The 23,740-nt window shown below is 33.5% G+C and overlaps 1 protein-coding gene across 3 annotated transcripts in view; it reads left to right on the forward strand.

The window, feature by feature from the left end:
- Positions 1-23,740, forward strand: part of KIFAP3 (kinesin associated protein 3) — a 143,164-nt gene that overhangs the window by 52,868 nt on the left and 66,556 nt on the right. For all 3 annotated transcript variants that reach the window (XM_032291410.1, XM_032291411.1, XM_032291412.1), the window contains exon 11: positions 21,629-21,729. In XM_032291410.1, coding sequence (XP_032147301.1) covers positions 21,629-21,729 — 101 coding nt within the window. The remainder of the gene's footprint in view (positions 1-21,628; positions 21,730-23,740) is intronic.

The raw sequence follows: 23,740 nt of genomic DNA on the forward strand, positions 1-23,740 counted from the left end.
TATCATTTAAGTTCTTATATTCTGCCATACTTTTAAAATACTACTTTAAAATGAGCTAATTTGTGGAAACTTGTTACTAAGTTAAAAAGGGTATTTTTTTTTTTTTTTTAATAGAGACAGAGTCTCACTATATTGCCCAGGCTGGTCTTGAATTCCTGGGCTCCAGCAATCCTCCCACCCCAGCCTCTTAAAAGGATATTTTGTATAGCATGACTTATAAACTACTATCTTAGAGAATTCAGTTTACAAGTTATTTTGTTTTAGCTACCAGCAAGATATCTGTATGTGACAAGGATGAGTTTGAGAGTTAACATTGTACAGTCAACATAATGCTAACCTTCTTTGTAGAGTATTAAATCCCTTTACAGCCTATCCAATATCTATCTTTTTGGGCTCCACCAGTCCCAACATATACTTTACACCACGACCATACTGAAACCTTTGCAGTTTCCTAAATAAGCTCTTTTATATCTAAGTGGCTGTCTACCTGTTTTACATGTTTTTTCCTCTACCTGCTGTGCCATTGCCTTTCTTACCCAGAAAGCAAATTGTTACTTAACTCTTTGTTCCTTTGCTTCACAATGGCAGTTTCATTCTTTTTTTACAGCTTTCTCTGTATATTCAAATACTGCACAACAATGTTATTATACTTTTTAGAAGTTACTCTATTGAGGTACACTTTCAAAAATTGGTTTTGGAGAACAAAAGCAATGTAGAAATTTGAGGAATAAAGAAAACTTTAAAAGGAAAGTTGATTGGTCTTGAATTTAATTCATGTGACCTTTTACTTATTATAAATCTGACATAATTATGTGTCACATATTAGGTCAGCTTCTCCGTATATGAAGATAAACAAATTACAGTCATTGGCCTGAAGGAATTCATAGTTATTTGGTTTGTTCAGTTTCTAGTCTTGTGCTTTTATGAAATAATTGCCTTGTAACATATGATAAAATGTATGATTTAAAAGAGATTTTTAAGAAATTACTCATGTGATACCCACTTCATAATTTGTTAACAAGTAGTAAATTGTGGGATATAAGACATATCCAATATATAAATTAATATTTTATCTCTTTTGGAGCTCAGTTTCTTGAGTCAGACTGTTTTGGTAGAATTGTCACGGTTTACGTGTAATCATGTGACCTTGGGCAAGTTACGCAAACTCTTTGTGACTCAGTTTCCTTATCTCTTAAATGAGAATGATAATTCAACTTAGAGTTTTTGAAGATCAAATGAGGAATTGCCTGCCAAGTGCCTGACACATAGTATTTTCTTAGTAAATACTGGCTTTTGTTATGTTTCTTACTAACGTTGTCATCATTTGTTATGAAGTAGACATTCTATAAATGTTGCTGACTTATGTTACTCTGAGTAGGAATACTTTTCTCATAATTGTTACATTTTTGTTGACAAACTATGTAATTTTTTTTTAAAGTTTGCTCTGTTGAATATATAGTTCAATTTAATTCAGTAAATTGAATTAAATTTCCACTCTACCATGGCAAAGCACAGTGCTAAGCACTATAGAGAAATGTTTTCAACCTATAGGTATCTGATATTCAAAAAAGATGATATTCCCATATTGATACTTTATCATTAAGGTTTCATTTGAAATTGATATTGAAAAATTGGTCATTTTCACAGGGTGATATTTATAAAAGAATTAAGAATGTAGGCTGTAGAAAGTATTTCAGATAAAGCAATCAACATGATCTAAGGCACAGATAGAGCTAGGCCAATAAAAGGAATAATAAGTTGCCTTTCAACTTGAGCATAGAGTATGACTAAGAATAAGCAGAAAGTAACATTTAGAAAAATGGATTTATGCTCTTAAGTGGTATTACAAAGTTTAAAGCATTGCTGAGAAGTTTATACTTATAACTGATGGTAGGAATCATTGCAGACTTTTGATCTAGGTAGGTTATAATCAAAAATATGCTCAAGGGAAATTAATCTCACATATTCTATTTGATGGACTCACATTAGAGTCTGAAGATGAGATCAGTAGCCTGTTGTAGTAGGCAAAACAAGAAGTAAAGAAAACCTCATTTAGAGAAGATGTAGTATGTCCAGTATGAGGCAAAAGGAAAGGGCAGAAGGGACATATCATAGCTGAAATGAATATGTTATAGTTACTGTTTGGATGTGGGTAATGATAGAAAAGTATGTCATAAAATCTATGACTATTAGAATGTTAGTGCCAAGAACAGAAATAGAGAAGTGTGAAGGAACAGGAATATGAAGAATTGCATACTTTTCTTAAAGGCTTCCACTTTGAAGTGACAAATTATTATGGCTTACATTCTGTTAATAAAACGAAATCACTTGGCCATGCCTAACTTCAAGGGAGTGGACAAATGCCTGGAATGAGTAGAACTGGAACATTGGTGAGTAAGAATATGATCCTGAAAGTTATTTTGGGGTTTTCAGGATTACCAGAATCTCTTAAATAGTACATCCTGACACATCATAGCAAATCCCACAGTACGTAGTCCGTCTTGCAACTATGGTAGCCCAGAGCACATTAATTAAAGCTGGGATTGTGGAGCCAGACTATATGCCTTTGAATATTGGCTTCATCAGATACCAGTTATGTGATAGTGTACAATTACCTAAACTATATATCAGTTTTCTCATCTCCAGTATGTAGATAATAATAGCATACATTAATAGGGAAAAGTTAAATGAGATAATGCAGTATTACAAAATTATAAATATGTGAAATTATCATCAAAATAAAAATACATAGAATCCCAAAAAAACTAGATATCTAGAAAGGATATTTTTTGATAAGTTCTCCAGGCTTATATTATTAAGGGTGTTTAATCATTTCATACATAGGTATCTTAGGTAGTTCAAGTTTCTGTAAGGGAATAGACTGGGTGACTTATAAACAACAAAAATTTATTTCTCACAGTTCTGGAAGCTGTAAAGTTCAAGATCAAGGTACCAACATATTCAGGATCTGCGGAGGGCTTGCTTCCTGGTTTATAGAGAGCTGTCTTCTCACCATATCCTCACATGCCAAAAGGGGAAATGGAGCTCTTTGAGGTGTCTTTTCTAAAGGCACTGATATGGTTTGGCTGTGTCCCCACCCAAATCTATCCTTGAATTGCAATAATCCCCTCATTTCAAGGGCAGGGCAAGGTGGTGATAATTGAATCATAAGGATGTTTTCCCCATACTGTTCTCATTGGTAGTGAATAAGTCTCAGCAGATCTGATGGTTTTATAAATGGGAGTTTCCCCTACACAAGCTCTTCTTGTCTGCCACCATGGAAGATGTGACTTTGCTCCTCATTTGCCTTCAGTCATGATTATTTGGCCTCCCCAGCCTTTTTTTCTTTATAAATTACCCAGTCTTGGGTATGTCTTTATTAGCAGTATGCCAACAGACTATTACAGTCACCAGTCCCATACATGGTGGCTCTGCTTTCATGATGTAATCATCTCTCAAAGGCTCCAGCCCCAAATATTATCACACTGAAAATTATGTTTCAACATAAGAGTTTTGGGAGGACATAGACATTCAGGTTATAGGAGAAGGCTTTTAAAAATTAATTACATCTTTGTTTTCTAAAGTATTTTCTTAAATTTACTTTAATATCTTGAATGTAATTTTAAATTTTAGTGAGCAGTGTAGTGTAGTGATTAAAAACATGGAATTTGGAGCCAGAGACCCTAGGTATAGCTATTATTGTTTCTATTATCATTTATTCAAGTTTGCAAGTCTGAAGATAATTTGTTGTACAGAGCCATAAATATTATTACTGTGCCCAAGGATTTCCCCTTGCTAAATGGCCCCAGAATGCCATGTATTTTTCATTTTTATATACAAGTTTTCTGTTTTTCCCCTGGCCTTGGCTGTCACTTCACATTTCTTCTGTACCAGCAACATTTCTATAGCAGCAATTTTTCTCTTCTATAATAATCTATTTCTGTTCCCTTGTGGTCTTGGAAACTGACAACTAAAGTTATTTGAATTGTATATATATTTTTAAATGAATTCCAAATGAGTTCCCCAAGGGTTCTCTTTGTAGTAATGTTCTTGAGTTTTATTGCATGGACCTTGTAACATTTCTTTTGACTCTGAAGAAACTGATTTTGCTTGGCTATATCTCTCTACTATGTTCATAGAAATTTCATTTAGTGTATAATTGATTTTCTGATGTTACTAGAATGGTCATTTTTACATTTGTTAATGTATATGTTACATGTGTAGAAAATTAAATCATTAACTCCTAACACAATAAGCTAAACTTGTCAATTGAGTAATTCAGTGATATATTTAACATATGTGATCTTTGGCTACTATGCTTATACAAAAGATGTAGTAAGGAAGCTGTGTTATAAAGGACATGGATTTTAAAGGGACAGGAAAAATTTATTTAAAACACTGACTTTCACACATTTTTTACCTCAATCCATAATAAGATATATTTTTCCTAAGGTGAAAAAAGTACATTTTAAAAATATATGTTTTACAGTGCAGCCCAACCCTCACATGTGTATGTGATGTGTATATGTTTGTATACACACGTGAATATACATGTATAAAAACATACACATCACATACACATACACGTTATATATTTGACATATATTATTTTGTTTAATATATGTAATTAAATAAAAATGTTCACAAAATAGTATTTACCTTTTCTATTTGCAATGGACACTTCATATTTTATTGTATTTCCTTTTTATGCTAGTTATTAGTTACTCATTGATTTTATGTTCCTGGTTGGTTTGATGAAAAATAATGAAGTAGAGGAAGTGGTTAAACTTGTTTTCCTCAAACATTCAGAAATACCACTGTTTCTGCTGGATTTTTAAAAAATTTTATTTTTAGTTTATTTTTTAATGAGTTAAATAGTAGGCAATCTAAATTATTTTAGATTAGTTTTTGGCAAATAACTGAGGTGATTATGTGGAATTAAAATTTAGAGAAATTTAACCACAGAAACCTTTTGTAAATCAAATATTGAAAGTATTTGGGGTGTGTTTTCTTTACTGTAGAGAAAAGAATATAAAAGTATGCAGTAGACATGAATGATCAGTTTGCCTTTTTCTTCAGAAATAAACTCAGTGTTTAATATATGTTCAAGTTGACAGTAGACTGAATTTTAAAAATACCTGTTACGTATATAAAAATTACTTATTTTTAAAGAGGTTAGAAGCACCTCTGTGGAGCTAATGCATATGGTAGAACTTAGCGTAGGTGATTTTTATGCTGTTTCACTAAAAACGCTATCAGCTTTTAAGAAGATTTTTTAAATTATAATTTGGGGACCCCCACAATAGAAAGATCTTTTTTATATGTAATGATAGATTATTTTAACTACAGTACAATGAGTTGTGAATCTTTCAGACTCTATGCAATATGAACAGTTAACCTGCTTCTCAGTTTCCTGAAACATTGAACTAGTACATTGCGACCCCTGCTGTTGTAAGATTGGTGTTAATGGCTGAATAACTTTACTCAAAGTTTACTTGGAGAATAAACTGAAAAAATATATACAATTAAAGTTTTGTGACTTGAATAATTAAAGGCAAAGGAGAAATTGTATTATAGCTCAGCCCTTTTCCCATGTAAGGCTCTAAGGGAAACTAATTCAAATAGAACCAAAAATTATTTTAATACTGTTTTGTCACATAAAGCATTTCATTTAAGAATTCTGAATTTAGCTTTGTCTTTTAAACCAGGGACACAAAAAGAGATTTGTAAGGAATATTATAAATAATTATTTAAAATTTTCTATCTTCACTTATGCGGAAATTGATTTGAGTAGTTTTGATCTTTTCCTAAGAGTGGAGAAAATCTAAATTTTTAATTGGTTCCACGGGAAGCCTTATATCTGAATATTTTCTTTGTTTTCCTCCTTCTAAATATTCCCAAATTTATTCATTTATTTTTTTAATATGTTATTTTCCTGAGATTTCATAAGGATACTAAATTTATTTCTGCTTAGTTCTGTATCAGTTATAAATCATTTCAGTTATATCATTCCTGTACCTTGACAGATAGTTTCTTATGTCTGGTAAGTTAATGCTAACATCTGGGAGATCTATCATAGCCATTGGTTTCAGCAAATGTGATTATCTGCAAATTGAATTGGACCTACAAAACTTGGCTTTACTTAACTAATTGTTAGATACAGTCTTTTGGGGATTTTTATAGTGTTAACTTTTTAAAAGTGTTTGAAGATTTTTTTTTTGTCTTATCTAAGAATCAGATCTTCAAAAAAACTTTTCCCTTGTCAAAAGTTATTAAGCCACTTGACCTTGATATGTATCAAGAGTGCTTCCTTATGTCAGACTATCCTGGGTTGGAAGATGGCAAGGAAATTCCTTGTCATAGTGTATGCTTCAGTACCCTGGAGAATGTACTGATAGTGTTTCAAAAGTAACTTGAAAAGTTAAATTTTCCTAGCTTTTTGTCTGATGCATCATGCACATATTTTGTTACACCTCTCATTTGCTTTGGCTTAGAGATTTCATAAGCTGAGGCTTCTTCAATATGCTTACCGATGATTTGAGCACAAGAGGGAGCATAAATACCCAATTGAAATGTGTTCTTTGGAAGGGCCCTTGTTCTTGGATAAAAGTTAAACAGCACATGGTGACAGATGGCAATGTTTTACAGAGTGCATACATAATAACAATAATAAAAGTGGCATTTCACTGGTGAACTCTTTTGGACAATTTTAATTTTTGAGTTTATTTACACTTTTTTTTCTGTTGTGAGTGATATTATTGTATATTTTAAATTGAGTAATGTTCCAAATTTTTATGTCAGCTTTTAAAATGTTAACTAAATTTTTTTATTATTATACTTTAAGTTCTGGAATACATGTGCAGAACTTGCAGGTCTGTTACATAGGTATACACATCCATGGTGGTTAGCTGTGCCCATCAACCTGTCCTCTACATTAGATATTTCTTCTAATACGATCCCTCCCCTTGTCCTCTATCTTACAACAGCCCTTGGTATGTGATGTTCCCGTCCCTGTGTCCATGTGTTCTCATTGTTCAACCCCCACTTATGAGTGGTGTTTGGTTTTCTGTTCCTGTGTTAGTTTGCTGAGAATTATGGTTTCCAGCTTCATCCACATCCCTGCAAAGGACATGAACTCATCCTTTTTTATGGCTGCATAGTATTCCATGATGTATATGTGCCATATTTTCTTTATCCAGTCTAACATTCATGGGCATTTGGGTTAGTTCCATGTCTTTGCTATTGTGAATATTGCTTCAATAAACATACATGTGCATGTATCTTTATAGTAGAATGATTTATAATCTTTTGGGTATATACCCAGTAATGAGATTGCTGGGTCAAATGGTATTTCTATTTCTAGATCCTTGAGGAATCGACACACTGTCTTCCACAATGGTTAAACTAATTTACACTCCCACCAACAGTGTAAAAGCATTCCTATTTCTCCACATCCTCTCCAGCACCTGTTGCTTCCTGACTTTTTAGTGATTACCATTCTACCTGGCATCAGATGGTATCACATTGTGGTTTTGATTTGCATTTCTCTAATGACCAGTGATGATGAGCTTTTTTTCATGTTTGTTGGCTGCATAAATATCTTCTTTTGAGAAGTGTCTGTTCATATTTTTCTCCCAGTTTTTGATGGGGTTGGTTTTTTTTCTTGTAAATTTGTTAAAGTTCCTTGTAGATTTTTGATATTACCCCTTTGTCAGATGGATAGATTGCAAAAATTTTCTCCCATTCTGTAGGTTGCCTGTTCACTCTGATGATAGTTTCTTTTGCTGTGCAGAAGCTCTTCGGTTTAATTAGATCCCATTTGTCAATTTCGGCTTTTGTTGCCATTAGTTTTGGTGTTTTAGTCATGAGGTCTTTGCCCATGCCCAGGTCCTGAATGGTATTGCCTAGGTTTTCTTCTAGGATTTTTATGGTTTTAGGTCTTACATTTAAGTCTTTAATCCATCTTGAGTTAATTTTTGTATAAGGTGTAAGGAAGAGATCCAGTTTCAGCTTTCTGCATATGGCTAAGCCAGTTTTCCCAGCACCATTTATTAAATAGGGAATCATTTTCCCATTGCTTTTTGTCAGGTTTGTCAAAGATCAGATAGTTGTAGATGTGTGGCATTATTTTTGAGGCCTCTGTTCTGTTCCATTGGTCTATATATCTGTTTTGATACAAGTATCATGCTGTTTTGGTTACTGTAACCTTGTAGTATAGTTTGAAGTCAGGTAGCGTGATGCCTCCTGCTGCATTCTTCTTGCTTAGAATTCTCTTAGCTATACAGGCTCTTTTTTGGTTCTATATGAAATTTAAAGTAGTTTTTTCTAATTCTGTGTAGAAAGTCAATGGTAGCTTGATGAGGATAGCACTGAATCTAAAATTACTTTGGGCAGTATGGCCATTTTCACAATATTGATTCTTTCTATTCATGAGCATGGACTGTTTTTCCACTTGTTTGTGTCCTCTCTTATTTCTTTGAGCAGTAGTTTGTAGTTCTCCTTGAAGATGCCCTTCACATCCCTTATAAGTTGTATTCCTACGTGTTCTATTTTCTTTGTAGCAATTGTAAAAATATTATTTTTCACTCTCACTTCTTTTACCTTCTAGTTAGTTATGTTGTTTCTTTTCTTCCCATTTTAACTCTCCTCAAAAGAATTATCTTCATTTCCTGTCTTCATTTTTCCTCTTCCCTTTCATATGTATTAATATGCCCACTCTCCCTGTTTTCAATCTCTTTCTTTCTTTCCCTATCTGCTATCTTCATCTCTCTCTCCCTCTCTCTGCTTCCTTCTATTCGCTCTCCTCTTTCTGTCCTCTCCTCTCATTGTTTTACACACTATTGAGTCTTTTCCAATGAAGCTGTCACTCCCACCCTTCACCTTCCACACAAACACTCCATCACACTACTCTGGTCAAGTTCCAGTGACCTGCACATTGCTAAAGCCAGTGGTCAATTCCCAGTACTCATGTTACTCAATCTATGAGCAGTATTTGTTACAGTTCCCTCCTCCTTTAACTTTTTCCATTGGTTTTCCAGGACTCAGTACTCTTAATAGCTAGGATCCTCCTAAATATCCAGTCCTTCTCAGTCCCCTTTTCTGCTTCCACCTCATCTTTCCAATTTCTAAGCATTAGAATGCATCCAGTGCTTAATCCTTGGACTTTATCTATGCTTACTACTTTGCTGACTTCATCCCGTTTAAATACTCTGCCTATACTGATGACTCCCAAATATAAATAAAATAATCTCAGCCTCCTTTCTGATTTTCTTGGTCCAGATATTACTAATTGGATGCCTTATTAGCATCTGAAATTTAACAAGTTCAAAATTAAGCTCCCAATCTCTACCCTACACTCACCTAAATTTACTATTTTCACAGTCTTTCTCACGTCAGTCAGTGGTAACTTCATCTTTCTAGTTAACCAGACCAAAACTGGAGGAGTTATTCTTGACTCCCCTCTTCACTCCTGTGCTTTATCCAAACTCTCAGGAATCCAGTGAGCTGTATCTTCAAAATATAGCTGCTACCCCATAGTACTTAATCACCATTGAATATAAATTTCATATAATTATCTTGTTTATTACCTGTGCACCACCCACCTCCCCTGTCCTCCCTCCAGGCCCCAACAACATAAGCTCCATGACAATATGGAGTTCCATCAGTTTTGTTCACTTCTTTACTCCTAATACCTAGAACAATGCCTAGCACATTGTATGTTCTCAGTAAATATTTGGTGGGTGGTTAGAGGGATGAATGGATGAAAGAAACACATGAAAAGAAGGAGTATCAAAGGAGCTGAGCTTGAGTCTTCTCTTTGCCCTTTATTACCTTAGTGACTTTAGGCAAGTCAGTTGATCTTCACTGAGACTTTTGTCTTATTTAGAAAATAAGGGGATAAAATAGATTCTATCTCACAGGTTTGTTCTGAGAATCAGATGAGAGAATAAACATGTATTTAATAAGTAGAAGGTTCTATACAAATGTTAGTCATGATAAGAAGGAAGAAAAGGAAGGGAAAGACTTGAGGGGGCTAATGGTTGCCAAATGAGAGATTAGGGACACAGAAAACAGTTTCCTTCACAGTTTTGAGTATTTCTAGGCTGGGTTATAAAGGGTTTGTTTTAAACATTGAAATAGCACCTTAATTTCACTTATATTTTATAGCTTTCTCATGTATCAGTGAATTCAAGACAGGAATCTTCTAATACAGTGATACTCAAAGTGTGGTCCGCAGACTAATACTTGGTCTATTTGTTATTAGTTGCTACTGGTCTATATTGTGTGAGTCCAGAAATTTAAAAGTAAGCACTTAGACACCTATAGCAGCTTTACGGAATAAGATTTTGTCTGCTGAGTGTTGTAATACAAATTTGGATCTTCTATTTTATGTATCCTTTAATTTCATTTTTATTATACTTTATGTATCATTTATTATATTATATATTTATTATATATTTATTATACTTTAATTATATATATTATAATTTAATTATATATATACTTTATTATACTTTAATAAAAATGTTAGGGGAAAGAAATCAAAAACCTGTCTCACCACCACAGATAGTTTGAGAACCACTGTTCAAAGAGATGAAACAACAGTCTTAATCCTAGATTAGTAAACTGTTCTTTAAATGTATTCAGAAGTCTGTATAATTTGAACCCAGTATCACAAAATTACCCTGGCTTGGGATACCTCCTTAGCTCATTTATAAGCAGAGATGAGAATGTTTCTCATCCTTAGAAACTGAGGAATTAGTAGTGTTACCTATAGGTGTTGCTAAGTTTTTCTATACTTAACAATAATTGTAACAGCTATAAATTGAGTCATAACGAATATTCATCTGATGTGTTTAACTTGTGTTAAGCATTTTCATATATAATCTATAAACTTATGTGCAAATTAACTAAAAAAGTTAGCTAGCTCTGACATATTTCTTAAAGTTGTTTTTTAATCAGCAGAGCCACACTGGTCAATGATAAACGTATGGCACTGAAAGCTACTAGTATGAAGGTTTGCACTATCACTTAAATGTTGATTCTTCTAAGTTTAAGAGTTTTAAGTCTGTGCCAGTTTGCGTGGCTGGTGTGTGCAGAAACTAATGTTATTGGATATGACAGGAAAATTGGGACTCCTAAATTCAATAGCACATCAAGCCTGTTTTACAATTTTATGTGAATAATTTCAAAAGGTTTATATTTTTAGTCAGTAATGTTAGACCATATTGTCTTCATTGGAAGGCAAATGAGAGTTTCTAAGGTGTTCCAAATTGATACAATGTTTCTCTGTTCTGTGAGTAGACCCAAAATTGGTTTTGAGAGTAAGAATGGCACCTGATTCATTTTTTTCTAGATTACATTTAGGTAATATGGGTTCAGGGCATTTTACAGGGCTGTAGAAAGATTTCATCAGCATGTAAGGAGTCAGACCAGGTCAAGAGTTAAGTGATAAATGTTTGATTTCTTCCGGTTTAGACAAGTCTGATTTCCCTTATTGTTGGAGATCACCAGAGCAGATACTGTTGAACTCTAAACTTTGATCACATAGAAATTAAGGGTTATTTCCTTTGACCATTCTGTCATATGTCTTTAAAAGAAAATTGACAAAGTTAACATCTGAACACCTTTGAAATTTTTCCACAATGTTAAATTCACTTATTCACTTTATATTAGTATTACCTAATTTTTAATTTACCAACAGCATCATGAAGAATGAAGAAATAAAACTTTATTTTGTGAAGAAAGCAACATTTTGCCTTTTCTGACTTATTAAAAACTGTTTGGAAATGGTCAGAATAATGAATTCCAAGCAGGAAGTATTTTCCATTTTTTTGAAACTAGGTTGCCTTTATGATGGTTTCTTTAAGAAACTTAAAGTAGATTAAAAAAATAATAAATTGGTTTGGTTGGTCTGTTTATTACCAAACTGTTATGGAATTTCACACATCTGTTTCAGAATGCAACTCCTCATAGACTACTACACTGTTTCTCAATTTTAATAGGCCTCATTTATCCTATAAATAAACCTACATTTTCTTACCTGATCAAATGAGCAAACAATGGGGGTCAGATGTGGCAAACAGTTTAACAGAAAGCACATGTCTTGCCGTCAGGGTGAAGTAGAGTCATATCAAGATTGCTTGAAGTTATTAATGGCAGTAAAATTTATGCTTCCTCCTGTTTTCCCAATTAAATCAAGAAGCCTTTTTTCTTAAGGTTCTTCTGTCACCAGCTGGTTCCAATACTGTGTGTGTGAATATTGCCCAGGGTGTCTCCATTTCTCAATGGTAAAATTTGGCCAAAGCATATTAAGTCAATGATGTGGACATATAGGCTAGAAAGTAGTCATTGTTAAGGGCTTTATTTTGGTCCTCATCATTTGTACCACAAGTATGTGTATTCTTTAGGGCTTATTGCAGGTAAGTTGTATTTTCTGGATGTAATAAAACTTCTAGTGAAGACAATAAAATAATCGAAGACATGTTGAAAAATAAGCTGCATGGCAAAATGTACAGTTGTACATACTAAAAAAATACAGTGAAAATCCATCAAAACATTGTATATAAGAGTACTCATTTATTGAATATCTCTAAAAATAGAGTGTTTAGCTTACTGGTAGATCTGCAATGTTAGTTTCTCATACCTTTAAAATTAAATAATTGGACATAAAAAACAATAGTTTCTGAGGTACACTGGTTCATGGATAAGTAATTTTTTTATGTCCAATTATACTAATCTTTGTAACCTATAAATTATGTTTATTTTTTCCCCTTAACTGTTAGTTAATAGCTATTGATTTTTATTTGTTCATCTCAAATCTTGACTATAGAGAAATCTATTATAAAACAGATCATTCAGGTAGTTAAAATCTTAAGCATTGGTCTGTGCAAATTCAAATTTAAAATAGACTATACTGAGTATGCATCTGCAGTATATGCTTTAATAAGCATAAAATTATATGGAAATAAGTATCAAAGATGTTCTAATATAACTTCAGTATATTTTTAGTCTATGTCAGTTTAGTCAACATGCTCAATAATTATGCAATTATCTTTTAAGTGGTGGGTTTTGCTTGTGGCATTTTCACTGTATTGATATAACTTTAGGGGCTCTAACTCTGTAATAAATTTAAAGACACCTGCAAATTTTGAAGCATGTTGTATTCATACAGACTTTTCAGAGGTAATATATCAACTTAATGCTGTTCTATTCTAATACAGGTGTGCATATATTCTCACTTCTCTTATCTTTTCATGGAGTCTTTGTGACATCAAAGGGAGTGTTCTACTTTGAAAGAAGACATAGAGTGTAGATGGGAATGAGAATCTGGCTAATAATGTGGCCTGTAACTTGTGTTCTCACTTTGTTTTCACAGTGTTGGGCTGGGTCTACTGCAGAAGCAGAAATTTGGCTTTGAGTTCTGGTGTTCAGAACTCATATTTCTGCTTGACTGAACTGTGAATGAAAAATCCCAAGTGTCTTACAAAATTAGTAATTGAATGGTGGTTTTACTAAACACTTCAGAGGTGAAAAAATTGAAGACATTTTAAAATTCAAAACCCATCAGCATGTGTTTTGCCCTTTAATTGGCAGAAAATCGATTCTGAGAGCAGCCCAGAGAGCTGATTTTTTTCTCTCCTTTAGCTGCCCCAGCTGAACTACAGCTGTAAATTTCTTTAAAAAGAAAAAAAGATGCAATGTTTCTTATAAACTCTTGAATGTACTTTATAAGTGCAATAATTCCCACAAAATCAGTTACTGGAGTTAATGACCAGTTTGTTAAGGCATTAACTGCCCTCAGCTGGGAATGACCAATTTGAGGGGAATGGCTGCACAAATGCTAAGATAATTCAGTAACACTTTCAAATAATGATCCAGCTAATTAACGGTGAATTCCTGTGGAAATCCTATCGAAGTACTTATGACCTCTGCGTTTAATAGCCAGTGAGTTCATCATGATTCATGTTTATTACCATAAATACCAAAGGAATCATAATGACTAGGCCATTTCTTTTTTACCCTGCCCTTATTACTTGAACAGATTTGACTAATCCACCTCCAGTCATTAAGAACTTAGTTCTCATGATACTCAGTCTTTTCACTGCCTGTGCCCAAAATTCACGGAGCCTTTGGTGCTGTGCCAGGATGCCGACTGTTGGCAGCCTCTTTTTACCTGGGATGCCATTAGGGAATAATTGATGTCTTTATGTCTTAAAGGAGCCTTTTGAAATGTCTACCATTTGTAGGATGTAGAAGAATCCTAGCTGGTTAGCTAAAGTTTTTGGCTTCTAGTCATGAATTCTCATGAAAAAATCATGCCCTCCAATCTCATTCCTTGTAGGAATTCATTTAGGGTATATAAGATTTTTTTCTTGGTGTTTATTTTGTAAGAACGCAGATATTCTTTCAGTGAATGAAGAAGACTATTAGTTTACAATAAAGGATAAGTTCTTCATTTTACTTAGACCATTTAATCTCTCTAATAGCTGTTTATTGCTATGTAATCTGCAAATTAGACTTTGAGTCATAATAATAAATGTTGGCTGCCAAAGAGCCTTTACTTTCTCTGCAGAGTTGTGATTGAATAGATGAATTCAGGTTATTTCCAGACATCTTCCCACTCCAGTTACTCTCTTTTGTTCTAAAATGCCTTGTCTTTTTGGTTATAGGTATCAGGTATCTGTTAGCTGCCATGAAGTTATAGGCATTTTTATTAAGCAGTTGATTATTTATGTAATCATTTATGATTCAGTGAATAAGATGCATATGGTGTATATACTGTAGTCTTCATATATTGAAATTATTTAGAAGAGAAAGAAAATATGTGATTTGTAACTGTAGAACTAGCATCATCAAGATAATAGATAGGTAACAAGACCATTTTTTAAATATTTACGTATTTTTCTTAATAAAGGCCAATTGCCAGTTTATATCTTTTTCATTCCCTAACTAAATACAAAAAAGGGGGAAATTAAATTTATAGTTATTTGTAAATCAGTTGTTTGAATTTTAGGGGAAACTTCACCCAGATAAAATCCAGAAGACACATTAGCAACTTGGTTTTAGACCCCTGAATACAATATTATAGTCCCTTAGCTGTGTTATAACTCCCTTTCACATGCTTTCCTCCAAAAAAATATATGTCTATCTGGTGCAGCACTAGTTGTAGTCCAGTTTCTTTTTTTCAGTTGTCTTCAGCTAAAACATGGGGAAAACAACTCTGCTTATATAGATTTTATTTGTCTGGGACATGCTGTTTAAAGGTAAATGAAACAGGGTAGCTAATTGTGAGGTTTCTCTTCAGTGTCCTCAGACTTCTGTCTGTTCTTTCATCTGCTTGATAGCCCATCCCCTCCATGACTATTCCCCACTTTAGGAGTGAAAGCAAGTTCTGTTAAAAGAAGGAAACATGAAAGGTGGAGAAATTTCGCAATACGTGTGGAGGGAGGAATAGAGAGGGGATCATTTTCTTTAGTAAAGTTTTTATTTATTTTATTTTTTTTTTTATTAAGGAATTTGTTTTTGTTTTTGTTTTTTTTGAGGCGGAGTTTTGCTCTTGTTACCCAGGCTGGAGTGCAATGGTGCAATCTCGGCTCACCGCAACCACCGCCTCCTGGGTTCAGGCAATTCTCCTGCCTCAGCCTCCTGAGCAGCTGGGATTACAGGCATGCGCCACCATGCCCAGCTAATTTTTTGTATTTTTAGTAGAGACAGGGTTTCACCATGTTGACCAGGATGGTCTCGATCTCTTGACCTCGTGATCCACCCACCTCGGCCTCCCAAAGTGCTGGGATTACAGGCATGAGCCACCGCTCCCGGCCTCATTAAGGAATTTGTAACTGTATGAGAGTGAGAGAATGATGATGGGTTCTTATTATACATGATTCAGTGAGTAGAGCCTCAGGTGTAAGATGACTCTTCTAAGCCTAAATATTATGAACAGCAGAGCTTTATAGGAAAATGACTAGGTAGAAAGGCAAGTGGTGCAGCCACAGGCTCAGAGTATACCTCTGAACCCTGTCTAGCTCATCTCAGAAATCTCGGCTGCCTCTCCAACTTACTTTACTACTAACTACAGTTCAAGTCTTTAGGATTTAAAACAAAACAAAACAGAAAGCATATGTATTAGGAACCCCTGATAGTACTGTTGCATTGGTAAAACAAAAAGAATGTTACTGCCAACATAATAATGATAATAAGAAATGATAATTATTGAATTGGTTTATCATATGTCAAACTTAGTGCTAAGTGCTTTACCAGGAATCTCTCACCTAATCCTCACACAGCAACCTTTTCAGGTAGGTTATTTACAGATTATGAAACTGAAACACAGAATTTAAATAACATTCACAAGCCTATGTAGCTAATGAGAGAAGAGCCACAGATTGAACCCAAGCAGTCTGTCTCCAGAGCCTGAACTCTCAACCACTATGTTTGTACATTGCTTTTATCACTCTATTCACATTTTAAGTGTCTAGCACCTTGTTTTTCTCATAAAATCACAGATTGATAGCAGTTACTGTCTAATTTAGTGAGAGTGAGTTTCAGAACTTAGGCTGCTATAGGTCTAGTCCTCAAAACTGATTGGGGTATAACACAGTTTGCCCCATCAAGAACTTCTTTCATCCATTGGAACCTACTATATCTGGGCACAGATCCTTTGAGAAATATCTGATTGCATTTCTTCATTTCATCTCCTCTCTTCACTACTGCCAGTCTTCTCACCCTCTTTCGCAGAAGTCCCAGATCCAGCAGATCCTAAGAGTCCTTCTAGGTGAAATCTCCTTCCTGTACTTTGCCCTAAGGAATGATGATAATAACTTATATTTATATGGCGTTATTGATTTCAGTCTTTCTGCTGCCTCCTGGAAGCCTTGGTAAAAAGTACATGCATGAGCTTTATAGTCAGACCTAGGTTTGAATCCCTGATTCACATCTGTGTTTCCTTTTGAAAGAGTCATATCCTTAGTGAATGTCATTGCTTCATCTCTGAATCAAAGATAATACCTACCCCTTTAACTACTGTAAGGTCTAAATGTGAAAAACTATGCTGAACATGCAATAAGAACAATACCATTGTTTGTTTAACCCTTTCTCTTCAACCTCTCAAAGAATTGTGGTATAAGAAAGATTAGTTGTTCATAGCCTTATGTCCCTAGAGCTTCTCTTAACTTCAGACCTTTAGTTTTTAGCAAACTTTTGGATATGATGATCATTTTAGATGAATATTATAAGAAATGGGAAACCTATTCAGAGTTTTTTTAATAAGAGGATCACAGATAGAGAAGAATTAGGAAGGTGTGTGAGAACTGCAGGAAGCTTTCACTTTTGGCCATTAGTGTGAAGAGAAAAGGAAAATGAGAAAGTACACGAGTGTAACTGGCTGCAAAATGAATCATCCTACTTTTGGAAATTAGACATTAGTTTTGCTATATAAAATTAAAATAAATTATTATATCTGAGAACTGATTCTTACCTATGTTATCCAACTGCCAGTAATTTTAGGACTCTTCTTTGTACTTCTTTTCTTTCTTTCTTTTTTTGAGTTGGAGTCTTGCTCTTGTCACCCAGGCTGGAGTACAGTAGCACAATCTCTGCTCACTGCAACCTCAGCTTCACAGGTTCAAGTGATTCTCCTGCCTCAGCCTCCCAAGTAGCTGGGACTACAGGGGTGTGCCATCATGCCCAGCTAATTTTTTGTATTTTTAGTAGAGACGGGGTTTCATCATGCTGGCCAGGCTGACGTTGAACTCCTGACCCTGCGATCCATCCGCCTCGGTCTCTCAAAGTGCTGGGATTACTTTCTGTTCTAACAGATACCGTTTATTCTGAGTTGGCCTTTGAATGCTGTGTGTGTGTGTGTGTGTGTGTGTGTGTGTGTACACACACATATGTATACATACATGTACATAAAATTAACTAGAGAATTTCCCTTGTTATTTATTTATTTTTAGCTTTTCCCAATGTTCAGTAATTTCTTGTTCTTTTAATGTAGTACTTACATTTTAAAAGTGAGTCCTTCCTTCCTCTCACCTTACATGAATGATGTGCCACCTTAGGACATTGCTTTTTAAAATTTTTTTCATTGATATGAATAGCAGACAGATTCTCCTAGAGCATAGGATAGCTTCCTATGTCATTCCGAGCCTCACGTTGAATTTTAATGTTTGATTATTTACTTTGTTGTTGAAGAATTTTTTATATTAGTTTTCTATTTTTCTTTGTTTCCTTTACCATTTAATAAGTTGTATTACTTGGAATCCTACTTTCCAGTGAATCCATTACATAGAGAAAGTATCTTCAAATATTCTGTAAAATTAAGTAGGACTAGGATTTATCCACAGCTGAATGACAGGCAGAAAATAACTGGAATCACAGGGAAGGAGATACTTGCCTTCAGAATATGAGAGTTTGCTTTAAAAGTCTGTTTGAAAAATTGTTCAAACATCTAAATTTCTAAGGGAAAAAAAAGAATGTGAAATACAGTCTGACCAAGACTAAGGGATTCCTACTTCCTTGAGGTATGAAGTTGGAATTTTTCATTCTTAATCTACATATCATGAAAATCTGCTTAAATGTATGTTTTGCTATGATGAATGTGCTTTATACTAGCATAAGTATAAATTGGTGCTTTCAACAGTATAAAAATGTGCTCTGTTAAAATCTAACATTAAAATGGATAGATCTTACATATTTAGAGTGCTCCAAACTCAAGGGCAAAATTGTTGGGGTTGAGAACATTTATTTTGTCTGCACTTTTTTCTTACGTGGAGCGATTTCACAATTTTTACATTATACTTCCCTCCACATAAAATTCTCACCTCTAAACAAAGACTTTAAATATTATTTTCTCCCATATTACTGTATCTTAGCTTTATTTTAGCCTTAGTCAATGGTCGTTATCCTTAGAGCCTATCTCTGACTCTAATTTAGCTTCTCTCTTCTTTAAAAATTTTGTAGTAAAGCTCTTCAAACAATAGAAGAAATGTGAGTAAATGATTTGATCTGGACTCTCTATTCTGTAAATTTTCTATGAATTTAATTTTTCTTTAAATAATGCTATAGGAAAAAAATCTAAAATGAATGAAATTAATATTATTTCATATAAATAAAATGTATTTCCAGTATATGTTGTATTCCAAGTAGTTGAATTAGTGAATTTATAGATTTTAGTTAGGGTGAAAATGCTTACTGGTATTTGTTCATCTGACATACAAATTGTTTTTATCTTATCCCAGGGAGTTGTTCTTATTGCTGTTGTAAGCAATAGCAAATAGGCTTCAGCCAAACCATTTTGAAAGATGCAAAATCTAAAAGTCTGAATTAAAAAGCAGTATATTTTAAAAACATGTTTAATTCTCTCATATATCAGTGTTTATCAGTCTTGTATACCTGATAATAATATCTTACTTGGAAAACAGTTTTACCTTGTGATATAAAAATGTTCAATACCGAAGGCATCAAATGAGGAAAAAAATGTTTGAGACTACTATTGTAACATAACCTGGTAAAGATTTTGGAATCAGAGAGACCGTGTTTAAATCCCCACTCAACCACTTACAAGGCTATGCAGCAAGTATTTATTTTTCTCTAAACTTTAGATTTCTTATCTGAAACATAGGGATGATAAGACCTATTTGACAGATTGTTTTGAGATTCAATGCCATGTAGTTCAACATGGCTCTTGATATGTAGTAAATGTTTAATAAATGATTATCACTAGTCAGTCAACAATTATTAAATACCTACTTTGTGCTAGGTACTATTCTTGCATCTGAGGTTAATGCAGTGAATAAAGTCCTTGCTTTCCTGGAGCTTATATGTTAGATAAAATATATCAGATAGTAAGGAAGTTCAAAATAAATTTGGAAACTAGAGGGTCACTATATTTTTTTGCTTACTTTTATGTGGCACATACACACCATAGAATACTATGCAGCCATAAAAAACGATGAGTTCGTGTCCTTTGTAGGGACATGGATGAATATGGAAACTATTATTCTCAGCAAACTGGCACAAGAACAGAAAATCAAACACCGCATGTTCTCACTCATAGGTAGATGTTGAACAATGAGAACACATGGACGCAGGGAGAGAAGCATCACACACTTGGGTTTGTTGGGGGGGCTAGGGAAGGGACAGCAGGGGATGGGGAGTTGGGTAGGGATAACATAGGGAGAAATGCCAGATATAGGTGATATGGGGATGGAGGCAGCAAACCACCTTGCCATGTATGTACCTATGCAACAATCCTGCGTGATCTGCATATGTACCCCAGAACCTAAAGTACAATAAAAAATAAATAAAAGATCTGTTGAAATTTCATAAAATACTTCTGTCTCAAATCTTATTTGTCTGAAATTCTGAACCCCTTTTAGAACTGGTAATTTCTGTCTTTGACTAAATGAGTTTATTTCTTCAGCTTTTGTTTTTAAATATTGAAACAGAGTCAATCAGCAGATATTTATTGAACAACTTCCATGTTCTGTGCTAGGCCTTGTGAGAATATGAGTTTAGGGCTGGGTGCAGTGGCTCACGCCTGTAATCCCAGCATTTTGGGAGGCTGAGGCAGGAGGATCATGGGATCAGGAGTTTGAGACCAGCCTGGCCAATATTGTTGAAACCACATCTCTACTAAAAATATAAAAAATTAGCTGCCTGTAATCCCAGCTACTTGGGAGGCTGAGAACCACTTGAACTCGGGAGGTGGAGTTTGCAGGGAGTGGAGATCCCACCACTGTACTCCAGCCTGGGCAACAGAGTGAGACTCCATCTCAAAAAAAAAAAAAAAAAGAAAAGATACCAGTTTATTTCTGTTAAAGAATTTCTAACTACCTTGGGAATATCTTCAGGATTTCTTATATTCCCAGAATTTTCAAAAAGGATGTTGTTTTTTGGATAAAATTTTTAGTTAAGCAACTTTTCTGGCTCTAGTTTTTTCAGTGACTTTGAGATCATAAGTAGGTCCTTAAAATATGTTCTGTCTGAAAGCAGGTAGGATTAAATGATGTTTTCAATTCCTGTTTTGTTTTCAAATCTATGATACCTATTCATTTTTTTTTTCAGTTTCAAAGTGTGTAAAACTAGAATAATTTTACCTTAGAAATTCTGAGACATTCTTCATACTATATTTTATGTTATAGCTTATAGCATTTTATAGTCATTTTTTTTTGTTATAACTACTACTTTGCTTCTTTCATTATTTGGATGATATTTTCAGTTTCTGATTCATAGAAGTATGCTTTTTTATTTACTATTTCTTATATATCACCACTGTAAATGAACTGTATTAATCACATATTTTGATAAAACAGTAAAGATGAGGAGGCTAATGACTCAATTTTCCTAATGTTGCACTCATGAAAATAATTAATTCTTAGGGTTAATTTTCTTTTTCAAAAATATACCTTGGAAATTAGACATTCTATCTTGGAAATTAGTGACGTTTCATGTATAACATGAATATGCTTGCTCCAAACTTTGGATTTGAAACAGATACTCAAAATATTTTTCAGATTAAGTTTATATAAGGATTTTATTCAGTAGTTTAAGTTGGAGTACATTGATTTGAGGGTGCTATATTAAAAACATTTATATCACTATCACCATGATGTTTTATTTGTAGGCAATGACAACTACAAACAAATAGCAATGTGTGTTCTTTACCACATAAGCATGGATGACCGCTTTAAATCAATGTTTGCATATACTGACTGTATACCACAGGTAAGTGGTTTAAGTGTTTTAAGAAATATATATATATTTACTCTTTTCTCTTGATTTGTCAAGATTTTCTCTCTTAAAAAGTTCTCTTCTTAATGATACTATAAATTTGTAATAGAAAATTGAGGAAGTACAGAGCTGCATAAAAATGAAAATAACTTTCCTTTATCCCAGACTTAGAGATAACTATTTAACACTTTGATATACTTCTCTCTACATACTTAAAAAACAATATATTGAGATTATATAGTATATATAATTTTTACATACTGCTTTATTAATAGATCATAATTATACTCTCATGTCACTGAACATTCTTCAGAAATTATTTTTAGTAGTTGTATAAATTCTATTGCATGAATGTACCATAATTTAAATATTGTTAAAGTGTATGTTTAGATTTTTTCCAATTTATCACATTAAAATATATGTAAGCAAATGAAAATAATGTGAGTTATCGTATTTGTAAATGCTTCCCCACATCTCTGAATTTTTCTTTAGTTTAAATTCCTAAAAGTAGGATAACTAAGTCAAAAGATAATGAACACTTGTGTTTTTGTTTTGGCCAAAATATCTTCTAAGAAATCATAAGTTTTTATTTCCAGCTAGCATTTAATTTTTAACAACACTGGATATTATTCTTCTAAATATGTGTTGGTTCATTATTTCTTTTTATTTGCATTTCCATGAATATTGGTGAGGTTGAACATTTTTTTCTATGTTTATAAGCCATATTCTGTTACAAATCATTCATGTCTCCTTCCTTTTTTCCTTCCTTCCTGCCTCTGCCTTTCTCCCTTTCTCTTTTTCTCTCTCTCTCTCTCTCTCTCCCCCTCTCCCTCTCCCTCCCTCCTTCCCCTACTTTCTTCCTTTTTTTTTTTTTTTAAGAGACAGGGTCTTTCTCTGTTGCCCAAGCCAAAATGCAGTGGTACAATCATAGCTCACTGGAGCCTTAAAATACCTGGGCTTAAGCAGTCCTCCTGCTTCAGCCTCCTGGATAGCTAGGACTACAGGTATACACCACTATGAATGGTTAATTTTGACATTTAAAAAACTTTTTTATACAGACAGATTCTTACTTTGTTGCCCAGGATAGTCTTGAACTTTTGGCTTCAAGTGATGCTCCCCACTTGTCCTCCCAAAGTTCTGGGATTGCAAGTGTGAGCTATCAAAATGGGACTTCACAATATTTAAATTGACGCATTAATATTTTTATTATTAACAAATAAGATCAATGTATATAATTATTTTAATTTTATGTTACAAATATTGCTCAAGTTTGTCACATGTATTTTAATTTTATGTTTAATATTAACAGTTTTAATTGCTTTGCATTCTCTAATGGGAAAATATTTCATCAAAATTCTTTCATTTTTATACTACTGCTCTCAAAGATTTTTGCTAGGATTCAGTGGCTAGTTATGTATCATATATCAGGTCTATTTGTCTTGAAAGAGTTTATTGATTTTTTTTTTAACATGGACTGTGTGTTAGAAGAGTAGAGATTCTGTACATAGTATAATTTTACTCCTAGGGAATTAACATTCATAAAATCACTATTGTGTTATTAATCTTGATGAAACTACCTTCCACTGATATGAATTATGATGATTGGAACACTGGTTGGGTTGATTTTTAATATTACAACATTTTTTATAAAATAGTTTTCTAAAATAGAAAAATTGTAGATTGTATGATATACAATAAAGTAGTGTACTTTTAAAAACACGTTAGAAGAATATGAACAAACCATACTTATGAAAGTAATTCCTCTTAAGACCTCTACTACACAATTCCTTCTTAGTCTAAAAAGAATTATTAAATGCATGTTACTTGAAAAATAATATGTAGTAAAAAAATAGACTATAATTTTTCTCTTTATTAATTCAAATTGACTGTTCTTCCATTCATTCCAAATTAAATGAAACAGTACCAATAGTGAATTTGCTATTTGAGAATTTTAACACTTCACCTACATATATTTAAAACATTGATAAACTCTCAAGGGTAATTT

This window comes from Sapajus apella, unplaced genomic scaffold, assembly GCF_009761245.1.
Source record: "Sapajus apella isolate SASKATOON/1434 unplaced genomic scaffold, GSC_monkey_1.0 scaffold25, whole genome shotgun sequence".
NCBI classification, from domain to species: Eukaryota; Metazoa; Chordata; class Mammalia; order Primates; family Cebidae; genus Sapajus; species Sapajus apella.